We start from the raw sequence: 12,905 nt of genomic DNA, 5'->3' as shown, positions 1-12,905 counted from the left end.
TAGTTTTTCATAACTAAAGAGTGTTACTTTTGGTTGAGTCCAGTGAGTTGAGTAAGACTGATCTAGTTTTTCCACTCCACCTTTTCGTAGTGGAGTTTGTTCTCTTGTCCATCTTCACCTTAAAGGAAGTAGGGGGTACCACTGTCCTTTTCTGAAAACGGTCCCTGCATTTCCTTTTCTTCCTTTTGGCAGAGGTAACTTCACTGCTGCAAGGACTGGATAGAATAGGGGGAGTTAGATCAAAGTGATCAGTGCCCTCTTTTTCACAGCTGTATTTCATAGAATCATGGAATCGTTTGGATTGGAAAGGACCTTTAAGATCATCAAGTCCAACTGTTAACCTAACACTGACAAGTCCACCACTAAACCATGTCATGTTATTTGCATGTTTTTTTTAATCATCAAGCCATCTTCCACCGCAAAGATGGGGCTGGCTGAGGGGAAGGCTTTTTTGTTTAGCTTACACGATTCCCTCATTTAGTGTACCATTGAGGGGAAGACTATTTGTGAGGAATCTCTGTTTCTTCAGGCCTCGTCAACTGCCAAGAGCTCTGAAGAAGTTACCTTTGACAGTTCAAACTGCCATGATTTGTTTCCGCCTGCCCTTCTAGCTGTCAGAAAAGAATGGTGAAGAGTTCCTTTTGAATGCCAAGAAAAGAATTATTTTTGTGTAAGGGGAGTCTATGAATGCTTTGAATTTTGAGTGTATGTTGTGAGGGGCAAAAACAAATAAAAGCCAGATACACACCCCTAAAAATTGGAGCCCATTACGTTTTTTTCCTGAAGTACTTCATAATTGGCTGCTTGCCACATCTGTTTGTTTATTACTTAAGATTGGAGCCTTTTTAAGATGTTCTGGATTGCCTTGACAAGTATCCCCCTTTGTAACCAGGAATTTGTAACTGCCATTAGATAGATGTTAGCTATGCTGATGAACCACCTGAAGGACATAACTGCTGAGTGGGGTGTTAGGACTGAGAGTCCTGTCCGATACTTAATGGGAGGCCTTGAATGAGCTTTCTGAGCTTCACTTCATGTTTCAGGAAGAAAACAGGAGCTGGAGTTGGCCTTCCTTGTATCAGCACCTAAAGCTACTACTGAGCTGTTAAGTCAAATATTGCAGGATAAGTCCTTTGTTATATGAGGTTTTACCAGTTTTCCTATTTTCTTTGCAAAACTGATCTCAAGTTTAAAACATGGCTGTGACTCCAGCAGTGCAAAGTAGATATAAGGTTTAAGTCGGTATTGCTCCCAGTGTATGGAGACATTCCTTGTCTGAGTAATAATTTGGCCCTATGAATTAATCATATCAGTTTTACATTGATCCCCTGCATGCTTGGCTTTCATAGTGCAATAAAAGTTTGTGTGCTAAAAGTGCTGTTGGGGAGGAAACCTGGAGGCTCTGTTTAGTGATTGGTCATGGTATGATTTTAGGTTTTGAGGTTGTTTTGTTTGATGGGGGTGGGTTTTTTTTTTCATCTATTGACTATTTTTTAAAAGTGTTTTGCTTTTTTATTTTGTCCAATTGTAGGAAGCAGTTTGGTTCCTTTCCAATATCACAGCAGGAAACCAGCAACAAGTTCAGGCTGTAATAGATGCTGGGCTAATCCCTATGATCATACACCAGCTGGCTAAGGTCAGTCAAACTATCAGCTATGCAAGTTGTCATCCTCTTTTTATAAATCGGACACGAGGAGCCTGTGATTTTTAATAATAAGCTTGACAGATGTTTCCATGCTGATTTTAATTTTGTTTTTCAGGGGGACTTTGGAACACAAAAGGAAGCTGCTTGGGCAATTAGCAATTTGACAATAAGTGGGAGAAAAGATCAGGTATGTGTAGTGGGATTTGAAATTGTCACTAAAATGTTGCACATGCTGCCATTTGTAGGAAGCACAATGTTGAAAGCATGTTTTTTTCATTATTTAGGTTGAATACCTTGTACAGCAGAACGTAATCCCACCATTCTGCAATCTACTCTCAGTAAAGGATTCTCAAGTGGTACAGGTGGTGCTGGATGGTCTGAAAAACATCCTGATAATGGCTGGTGATGAGGCTAGCACAATAGCTGAAATTATAGAAGAGTGTGGAGGTAAGCGCTTATTAGGCTTTTTAAAAAATTTAATTTGCTGGATATTAATTTGTCTTCCCTTTGCTGCTGTTGATATTTATTACAGCATTTCTTTACCGTGGGCTATTTGAATAAGCAAGTGAGACTTTTGTAATGAGAGAAAGGACATTTTTTTTCTGTTTAGTTCAGTTTAGGAATTATCATATTGGAGGCAATCATTGAAGGAGCTTTCTGTAGCTTAGGTATATTTTTAGGTTTAAATGAGAATTGTACTTCATTTAATTATTGCATATAATTCGTTCTGTGGTAAAACACAGAGTTCTTGCTTTAGTTTATTGCATTGGAAGCAGTTATTAGGATCATAATTTCATTACAGAACAAAGCAGGATGAGAGGATTCAGGCTTTTGGATCTTGCAATCCAAGTTTTAACACGTGCTAATTAATGTAATGCTAGCAGTAAAGGGATGTTTGAGAACTTACCATACTGGAAGTTTTTCCCTTGTATTATACCATATCCAGTTTGAAAATGGAACTAGGGTTTTAAGCTGCTCTTGGTTTCAGACTTTGTTGCCTTGTTGTTTTAAACTCACATGCAACACACAAATGAAACCACTTCCTTTTGGTGATATACAGAAAGCACAGTGACTGGAGCAAAAACTGTGTAGAAGCTTATGTATGTAGTACGTACTCTGTATGTAGTTTTGTCTAAAAAGAGAGAAGATTCTATTATTCCTTCTTCATAAAATGGAATGTTCCATGGCATGCAAAGGTTCACAGACTACTTTTTTTTCCATCTTAAGAGACAAAGATACCTATTGTGTTAGACAATATTTGCAAACTGAGCTACATCTTTTCTAGTATGTTTCCATAGTTATGTTTCATTATTTTTCTTAGTTTAGTTTTTTTTTCAAAATAGTCAGTAATTCACTTCAATTTAAATTTATAAAACTCTTCTCCATTTTCTTTTATCCAGGGTTAGAGAAAATCGAAGCCTTGCAACAGCATGAGAATGAAGACATTTATAAACTAGCATTTGAAATAATAGATCAGTATTTCTCTGGTGATGATGTAAGTATGCTAAAGATTGGAGAGTGTATGTGCTGTGCTGTTAGCTTAGTAAGTACATTGTCATTGTTCCTCAGTACCAATTGTCATGAACATAGGTTATCTGGGAAGTCGGTTTTCCTGCTCCTTTTTCAGTACAGCTTCCTTTAATTGAAAGCCTTTGAAGAGTTTCTCAATACCAAGAATTTTCTTCAGCAACGTCAAGATGACTGCGCTGTTTTTGCATAGTAAATTGATTGACGCTGACCTAATTTTGTCACCCAGACATGTCAATTGACATGTAATTACTTGTGATTAGAATCTAAACAGTTCTCTGGCTCTCCTTTTTACTTTTTCATACATCAGTCTTTGGAATGGGGAGGTAGATCCGTTCTTTCAGATAGATGACTATATTTCAGCTCTGTTAATTCTTGATCTGGGTGCTGCATTGAAAAGAGTCATCAAAACCATGACATTTTCTGCAACTGACTGATCTAGACCATCTGATATTTTGTTGCACCCTGATTAGATATTTTGACCCTTCGAGTTCTAGCTCTTCCTGCTACTGGCTGCTTGCGAGTCCCTCAGAAGCACTTCAGTGAGCAATTTGAAGATGAATAATAATTGCCTTTTCTAGGCCATCCAGGATGTGTGCAGTTCTGCAGCCTAGCAGAGCTATGTCTTTAGTTCTTCTTCTCTTAAATCTAACTCTCCAGATACCAACTCTAACTTTAGGACTCTTTAATTTTCATTTCATGGACCCTTCATGTGACTGCAAAGTTAGTCACCAGAAGTTAAGATATGTGATAAGAATGAACTTGTGCGTATTGAGGCTACTGACCTGTTATTTGCTGTTCCTAGAGGCAGTAAATACCTAAACTTGAACAGCTGTGAGGAAGCTGGGTGAAGTTGGATACTGGTGCCTTTCATTCTGTATGGATAGAGTAATGAAGTACTTTCGGTTAAAAAAAATATTTCAGGTTGCACTTAGGAGAGCTATATAAAACCACTCTGAAATGAGTAATTCTAAATCCTTCAGATTCTGATAGGAGATACTGAGTACTCTTTTAAACTTTATAGAAGTATTTCTATCACCTGCTGATAAACATGATTTTCATATTGAAAGAAAATAGAGAAAGCACAAAACTAATTTTGGAACCCACAACTTGTGATTAGCCAACTGCAGAAGTATTAAAAGTCAGCATTGAAAATGAAATTGCACAGCTAAAATAGCAACGGCTTTAACCAAGCAGCAAGCCAGTCTCTAACCATTAATTTTCTGTTTCCCTAATGGTATTAGGACAGAGTTGATGTTTTGTTCTTTTTAAACATATTTAAGGAATTGAATTGGGAAAACTGATACAATTTTTTTGCAATAATATTTTTTAAAAAAAAAGGAAAGATGAACATTTGTGGATCTCTTCTATGTGTACAGAATTGTGCAGGGAATTGGCCTCTTATGTATTTTTGTTGTTGTATTTTATAGATCGATGAAGATCCCAGTCTCATTCCTGAAGCCACTCAAGGAGGTACTTACAACTTTGACCCAACAGCCAACCTTCAAACAAAAGAATTTAATTTTTAAGTTCAAAAAAGTGCAGCTTCTCTGTCCCACACCAGTATGAAGCACCACCAGATGGCTACCAAGTGAAGAAACAAAAGGCTCCAAGACACACATGCCTCTTCGTTTTGATGCTTCTAAAGCAAGCCATGTATCGGTCACTTTGCAGTTGCCAAACGTCACTATCACATGGACTGTAAATGCATATGCATGATCTCTTAAACTGTTTCAGAATTCTTTTTAACAGTCCCAACTACCTTTTTTTGCCTTTTTCCTGGTGCCACATGCTGACAACCGCAATCTGCAGTTTTGTTAAGAATATTCCATAGTGGTGGCACATTGGCTTTCCACGGAAAAGTAGCTTCTTTGGAAAATGGTGCGCTGTGGATCAAGACACTTTGGTATGATGTGTACATTCTGGAAGACTTTACAGGAGCTCAGTTTGCTCTGAGCCTCCATCATCGTCCTCCACAAACATATTTTCATATACTTTATGTGGAAGAATAGATTAAAAAATGCAAGCCAAATGAATTTCATTGGTGAAACTGAAATAAAAGTAACTTAAAAAAAACACTTGGCAATTGATTAAACACTTAAGTTTAAAACAAACAAAAAAAACTACTTCAGCTATCGGTAATTGATGTGTGTTCATTAACTGCCTCAGAAACCAGGTTTGGAGAATGAACTGTAGATTTGGACTGGTAAAGCTTTTGCCATTATACCTAATTTTTGAGAACAGCGAGCCCTATTTGACCACTCACTTCAGCCTGTGTGTTCCTGCTGTTTTGAAGTAATCAAATGCTGTGCATGGTATTTTACCTGAGCTACAACCTGTTATGGACTTGAACTTCTGTTTAAGCTGAAAGCAAGAGTCCCAGACTGTAGGAAAAAAAAAAAAATCTGTCCAAAAATGTATTAGTTAAAAAGAATCTTGCTTTCAACTTTCAGTAGTCAACATACTTTGTTTTAAATTGATAATTGGATATGGTTGATTTATATTGGGTTTAAACTGTGGAGCTTTCATGTTTACTGTAATTTAGTCTTAAACTATTTTTTATTTAGTAACCAGTGCTTATGATGATGTGGTTGGCAACAAACCAGCAACTACTTAGAAGCGTCATAAAAGCTTCATTCTTGGAGTATTGGAAGAGTAATTCAGAAATTAGTCTCAAATCTTATTCACATGATTAAAAAAGATACAAACTGGTTGATGTGTGAGGCTGTATGGAAGCTGCCGTTATTCAGCATAAACCTGACGTGCAGCGCACATAAAATAACTTTACATAAGGTATGTGAGGCCATTGCTTTTGGAAATCGTCTGACCCAGTTGTTTTCAAAGGGATTTCGGTATTGCTGGGGTGAAGATCGGTGATTTTGAAATTCTGTAAGCTATCACACAAACTGGTTTTGTTGCTGTTGTTTACTGGGTGTAATTTCCCAATGCATTGATGTGAAGGGATAGAAAAATCTAAACTAATTTAGTTCTTGGATGTGGGTTGTATTTACTGTGATGAAGATAAGGACAGGTGCCATCAGAGCTTTGTGGATCAGCTGTTTTTCCACTGATGAACCAACGCGTAGCAGGTGTGCATTCATTAAATATATATCTGCCAAGGTGGAGCCACTTTAAAGAGTGAGTTGTCTTGTATCTCAGCTGGATACAAGTGTATGTTTAAACTGCAAGATTTTTACTTGCTAGATAATCTGTTTTAATATAGTGGTTTGGCCTCTGATTATTTATAGGTTTTATAAATTTTAGAATCAATTTCTCTTTAAGGTGGCTCAGATTTTTCAACTCTTGTGCACATAAAATTGAGTTGAAGTTCATTGTGCCTTTTTTCTTTTCCCAGAAGTTGAGTTGAAGCTTCATATGGTAACTGCATCCTATTCACACACTATAGTCTAAAATCTTGAAACTGTGTGGTGTTCGCTAAAAAACTAAATAATAAAAAGTCAAAGTTAGGTAAGGTCACAAAGTTTTTGTGAAATTAGAGTTCCAGCAGATGTTATTGTGAACAAACATTTCCCCCCCCTTTTAATTCAATTTAGTCTCCCTATATGCCATATAGACTGACGGATACCCTGTTCAGCCTGCGCTCACTATTATCCTAGAGATGACATACAAATTGATATTGAAACAACAGTTTTCCACTACTGTGAAGATTTGATCCTTTTCTTGCACTCAATGCATTACTTTAAAAGTGAACATCGGAGAACTGGGTAAGGCAGGACAAAGCGTTTGCTCAGTTCTTTCTGTTGTGACCTTATCAGCTTTTGATTGGGATTGCACCATTTCATAGTTAATAAAAGGAAACAAAGTATATTGCTGCACTTTTACGTTTTCAGAACAGTGTTTAAAATTGCATTGTTTTTATTATTTTTTTAAACTATCAGTTAAAATAGACTAAAACGTTCTTTCAAAGAGGCATCTAAATGTGTTCCTAATTTTGTATATGGGCTTAGGTTTTGTAACCAATAAAAAGCTGCTATCAAATACTACAAAAAATTCAAGAACTTATTTTGAAGATTATAAAACTGCTTAGTCTTCATGGATTGACTTAGGGGTTTTTGTCTTTGACAAGATATTAGTTAGCAGAACTCCACATCAGTGTTCAAAGTACGTTACAAGAATGGATAAAGTAAGCTAATGCAGTCATCTCTGAAACTTTGGATACTGTTCCAATACACAGTTTTACACTTTTTAAGGAGATGTTATCCAGACATGTACAGGAGGCTGTGGTAAGTGGGCTGCAGCTGATCCGTGTTAACTATATTAAATCATGACTTCAGTTTAAAGGCTGGAAGGTGCACCATAGTGTCAAGGAACTTTTACAGTCTGTTCCTACCTCCAGAAGCATCCTTTATAGGTTCACAGTGGTAGGCTCTGATTGCTGAATCAGCACTAATTTTAAGCTCAGGATGCTGTACAAGCAGGCCCTGCTCCTTCTGCCCGGAGTGCCTTGGAAGGGGCTATGCACCAGGAGAGGAGACTAGCCTCCCCATCACTCTCCATAGCTGGGAGGGATGGCCAGTGTCCCTCACCTCAGGCACAAGTGACCTCTTTGGGGTGCTGCTCAGGGATAGATTGGAGCCAAGTCAGAGATTTGCATTGTCCAGCAGCCCCCTAATTAGTACAGTCCTGCTTTAATTACGTGACAGCACCAGTGGAGAAAAACTTGAACTGCTTGAGAGGTGCCTGGAACTCTGCAGCTGTGGCTTTGCCATCCTTGCTCCATGTCAGTCGGGTGATTGAGAAACCCCTGGTAGGTTGATGATGGAGATGCATTTCCAGTGCCTTATTTAAATCTTTGCAAATGCTCTTCTGTGGGGATGTAAAGGATGAAGATCTCAAATGAACCGAAGACCCATTTCCAAAAGCAGTTTCATCTCTTTGGTTCCTTCATCTTTCAGTTGACAAAATTAAACTCTTGTGTGGGTTTTTTGCAACCTGTTAGTCATCCAGCAGGTCCTGCCTGGATGACTTGAAAGACATTACAATGGAATAAAGAATGGATTATTTTACAGGACATCTCATTTAAAAGAATAAAACCTAGAGGGTATCTTAATGTTCCCCATACTTCTAAAAATATGGACACTTCCATTCTGTTTGCTTGATCTGCTGAACAGAGAAATGAGTAAGAAGATCCACTGACAGGCGTAGTTTTAAAAAAATTCTTACAATCTCAGTGGACTGAAGGGTAGTTCAGGCCCATTTTGTTATTCTAATCTGATCTATAATGCCTTCTGGATTCTAAGCGTGTTTCAAACTAGTCTTTTCTACCAAAGCAGCCTAGTTACGTTGTGTTCCTTCTATTTTGTTGCATAAAAAATACTTTTGTGACATAATTATGCTTCTATTCAAACCTATGTAGGACAACAAATTATGCCAAGCCAAGCCATTAGGAAGCACTTTTCAAGAAGAAAAGGAAAAAACAGCAGAAAACTGTGGGCTCCAACAGGCAAAGCCGTGGAAGATTTTGTTGCAGGGTGTTGTCATGATTGCTGCTGTCTCTCCGTGGCAGAGTGAGCCGTAACTGCCTGAGCTGCTCGGGTCTGCTCCAGGGTGGTACGTTACTTCAGACTTCTCAGGAAAATAACCTCGTGTTAAGATGTGGAGTTAGGAACTGGAGCAGCTTTGCATTTTCCCGATGCTGGTTTGTGTGTATGTTGTCCTGCCACAGGAGCGGTAATGGGCAGGTCTGATCTGTGCTGCTGGCTTAGACCCAGAGGTCTCCAGCTGCTGCTGCAGCAGCACAAGCAGCTTCCTTTTCAAAGGTGGTTGTGATAAACCTTTCTTGAGCAGCATACAGCTTTATAAAGGAATGTGTAGGGGTTGGTTTTCTCCAGCCTTAGTTTAAAAAAGTATGTTGAGGACATTACGGCCTTGTGTATCACACCTAAGAATATTAAAACCATGATTCTTGTGTTTTGAAATGAAGGCTAAAGTCTTTACTGCTCTCTGCCTTCACACGTCAGCAGTAAAATAGGGCGAATGTCACCACGCAAGCTTGGAGGAAAAATTTTGTAAAGGATTTAGATACCCTGCAGGAAGGCCCTTCCCTGGACACAGTGCGGGAGCTGCAGGAGGGAGCGAGTTTTCAGTTTGCTCAGTGTACATTAAGTAGGGCTCAGGGACACAAGAGGATGCGGAAGATGGACTAACTGTCCTCTTTACTAAATGGGGTCCTGCAGAAGACGGTGGTGGTTGAATCTTTCTAATGTGCTGAAATGAAGCGTGAGGGAGCTCATGTCTGCATCATAACTATTCGCAAGCTGATCATCTTTAGTGGCTTTTTTTCCCCGTTGTATTTTTTTTTTTACCGTACCTCATGGAGCCAAGTGATCCCCACACACAAATCCTCTGTACGTAAAGGAAAAGGGAGGGTGAAACTGAAATATTTTCCCAGTGGCTTCACTAAGTTCAGTTCTAGGTTTGTGCAGGGAGATGCTTAGAGAAGCTGCACCTCGTGCCCTGGGATTAGGCTCATCATTGTTCCTTTCTGTTTGATGTAGTTTACAGCTGGTTTCCCTGCATTTTGTCCTTCTGCATCCTGGGGGGGCTCCCTGAAATCTAGATACTGCCTGCATTTTATAATACTGAAAATAAGGGATAAAGTCTGTCTGTTCTCCTTGACCCTAGCTTACGGGAGAAACAACTGCAGTGTCGTCTGGCCCCATCCCTGTAATTGTGAGAGTATTTGACATTAGTTCTCTGGGAAGGGTTTGTGTGGTCTTGGTTTTTGTTGTTTTAAGCACGGCACCACATAGGAAATCTCAGGGAATTAAATGTTTTTGTAGGGAGAGTCTTTGGACTCATCAAATTCTCATGTTTAAATCAAACACATACAAACCTTTCCAAAAATGTGTAGCTTTGTCAAAAAAAGGTAGTTTCCAGTTTGGGCATCACTCGATCCCTGTCATGTTTCACTTCTCTGAGCCATTGCCTTTACTGGTTTAGAACAAATATTAAAAATAAAAATTAATAATAAGAGGTTAAAACCCCATTTTTTTTCTCCATGTTTGGAAGTGAACAAAAATGGGTGAAATGCTGCTAAAACATGTGCTGATGCCTGTGTCTCGCATGGAAAAATTTCCTTCGAAAGGGCTCATTTGTGAACACTTAGAAGGAGCTGGATGTGCAAACACTGTGTCAGACACTTAGCAATAATACTTCCAGGCCTGTCTGTAATCTCAGCGTTTCAGGGCTCTGTGCTGAAATGTTTAACCCTTTGCTGAGTAAGGGGCGCAGTCCAAGGGGAGTATTTAGCAAGGTGGCATATTGCTTCTGCAGCAGGACCGTGTTCCTCCTCTCCTTGCTATCAAACTGCTGGTGTCAGCAGCACGGAGCCAAGTCTGCACTGAGCTTTGCATGGCTATCGATACCCAGGGAGGTGTTTTTAGGGGAGCTCAACCAGAGGTCTGTGCTTGAAATATTAAAAACTGAAAAGGGAAGAAATCACTGCTTGTAGTGGTCACAGTTTTCTCTGTATTTGGTATTTTAGTCAACATCTGAGCTCTTGAAATACTCCAGGAGTTTCACTGACCTAAGCAGTTGCATATTAGCCTAAATTTAATAGAAGAAAGATTTGGCCTTTATAGATGGGAGAGAAAATTATAAAACGTGAATCCTACAGGTTTAGAAATGGAAGTTTATTAAACTCCATGATTCTTCTTAACGTAACCTGGGGACTGCTTCTTGTGCTTCTGGTTGGAGGAATGCTGCTACAGGTGTTCCTCAGAGCCCTTGAGCCCATCAGTTTCTTACTCCAAGCCGCAACAGAAAGGGCTTCTTCAAATACATTGCAGGTAAAGCCAACACTAGAGGCAATGTAGGCCCACTGATGAATGAGGTGGGGGCCCTGGAGACAGAGGATAAAAAGAAGGCGGAGTTACTGAATGCCTTCTTTGCCTCTGTCTATACTGCTGGAGGCTGTCCTGAGGAGCCCCGGCCCCCTGAGGCCCCAGAAGAAGTCAGGATAGAGGAGGAATCTGTCTTGGTAGATGAGGGCTGGGTCAGGGACCAATTAAGCAACCTGGACGTCCATAAATCCATGGGCCCTGATGGGATGCACCCGCGGGTGCTGAGGGAGCTGGCGGAAGTCATTGCTAGGCCACTCTCCATCATCTTTGCTAAGTCGTGGGCAACGGGAGAGGTGCCTGAGGACTGGAGGAAAGCGAATGTCACTCCAGTCTTCAAAAAGGGCAAGAAGGAGGACCCGGGGAACTATAGACCGGTCAGCCTCACCTCCATCCCCGGAAAGGTGGTGGAACAACTTGTCCTTGGTGCTGTCTTTAGGCACATCAAGGATAGGGGGATCATTAGGGGCACTCAGCATGGCTTCACCAAGGGGAAGTCATGCTCAACCAACTTGATAGCCTTTTATGAGGACATAACCCAGTGGATAGATGATGGTAAAGCTGTGGATGTGGTCTATCTCGATTTCAGTAAAGCGTTTGACACGGTCTCCCACAGCATCCTTGCAGCTAAACTGAGGAAGTGTGATCTGGATGATCGGGTAGTGAGGTGGATTGTGAACTGGCTGAAGGAAAGAAGCCAGAGAGTGGTGGTCAATGGGACAGAGTCCAGTTGGAGGTCTGTGTCTAGCGGAGTCCCTCAAGGGTCGGTACTGGGACCAGTACTATTCAATATATTCATTAATGACTTGGATGAGGGAATAGAGTGCACTGTCAGCAAGTTCGCTGATGACACAAAACTGGGAGGAGTGGCTGACACAACGGAAGGCTGCGCAGCCATTCAGAGGGACCTGGACAGGCTGGAGAGTTGGGCGGGGCGAAATTTAATGAAATATAATAAGGGCAAGTGTAGAGTCCTGCATCTGGGCAAGAACAACCCCATGTACCAGTACAAGTTGGGGGCAGACCTGTTGGAGACCAGCGTAGGGGAAAGGGACCTGGGGGTCCTAGTGGACAACAGGATGACCATGAGCCAGCAGTGTGCCCTTGTGGCCAAGAAGGCCAATGGCATCCTGGGCTGTATTAGAAGGGGTGTGGTTAGCAGGTCACGAGAGGTTCTCCTCCCCCTCTACTCTGCCCTGGTGAGGCCGCATCTGGAATATTGTGTCCAGTTCTGGGCCCCTCAGTTCAAGAAGGACAGGGAACTGCTAGAGAGAGTCCAGCACAGAGCCACGAAGATGATTAAGGGAGTGGAACAGCTCCTGTATGAGGAGAGGCTGAGGGAGCTGGGTCTCTTTAGCTTAGAGAAGAGGAGACTGAGGGGTGACCTCATTAATGTTTATAAATATGTAAAGGGCAAGTGTCATGAGGATAGAGCCAGGCTCTTCTCAGTGACATCCCTTGACAGGACAAGGGGCAATGGGTGCAAGCTGGAACACAGGAGGTTCCACATAAATATGAGGAAAAACTTCTTTACGGTGAGGGTGACCGAACACTGGAACAGGCTGCCCAGAGAGGTTGTGGAGTCTCCTTCTCTGGAGACATTCAAAACCCACCTGGACGCATTCCTGTGTGATATGACCTAGGGAATCCTGCTCCGGCAGGGGGATTGGACTAGATGATCTTTCGAGGTCCCTTCCAATCCCTAACATTCTGTGATTCTGTGATTCTGTGATTCAGTCACCTACTCAAAGAGAAACACATGCAAGCATTAAAGTGTTAACACTGGGGACTTTTCTTCTCCTCTCTCACTTAGAAATCATCAAAAGAACAGGTTACTAAACTGCATCAATGTTCCTTCCAAGCTAAGTTTG

At 40.8% G+C, this 12,905-nt stretch overlaps 1 protein-coding gene across 1 annotated transcript in view; it reads left to right on the top strand.

Moving 5' to 3' along the window:
* KPNA3 (karyopherin subunit alpha 3) overlaps positions 1 to 7,183 on the top strand; it is a 55,746-nt gene extending 48,563 nt beyond the window's left edge. Inside the window, exons 13-17 of the mRNA XM_068419977.1 lie at positions 1,532 to 1,636; positions 1,761 to 1,832; positions 1,930 to 2,092; positions 3,046 to 3,140; positions 4,603 to 7,183. Coding sequence (XP_068276078.1) covers positions 1,532 to 1,636; positions 1,761 to 1,832; positions 1,930 to 2,092; positions 3,046 to 3,140; positions 4,603 to 4,701 — 534 coding nt within the window. The 3' untranslated portion in view covers positions 4,702 to 7,183. The remainder of the gene's footprint in view (positions 1 to 1,531; positions 1,637 to 1,760; positions 1,833 to 1,929; positions 2,093 to 3,045; positions 3,141 to 4,602) is intronic.
* The last annotated feature ends 5,722 nt before the right edge of the window (positions 7,184 to 12,905 follow it).

The sequence above is a fragment of the Nyctibius grandis genome, chromosome 2 (assembly GCF_013368605.1).
Source record: "Nyctibius grandis isolate bNycGra1 chromosome 2, bNycGra1.pri, whole genome shotgun sequence".
Lineage (NCBI taxonomy): Eukaryota > Metazoa > Chordata > Aves > Nyctibiiformes > Nyctibiidae > Nyctibius > Nyctibius grandis.
The sequence above is the reverse complement of the archived record's forward strand: the minus strand, read 5'-3'. Positions and strand labels throughout refer to the sequence as shown.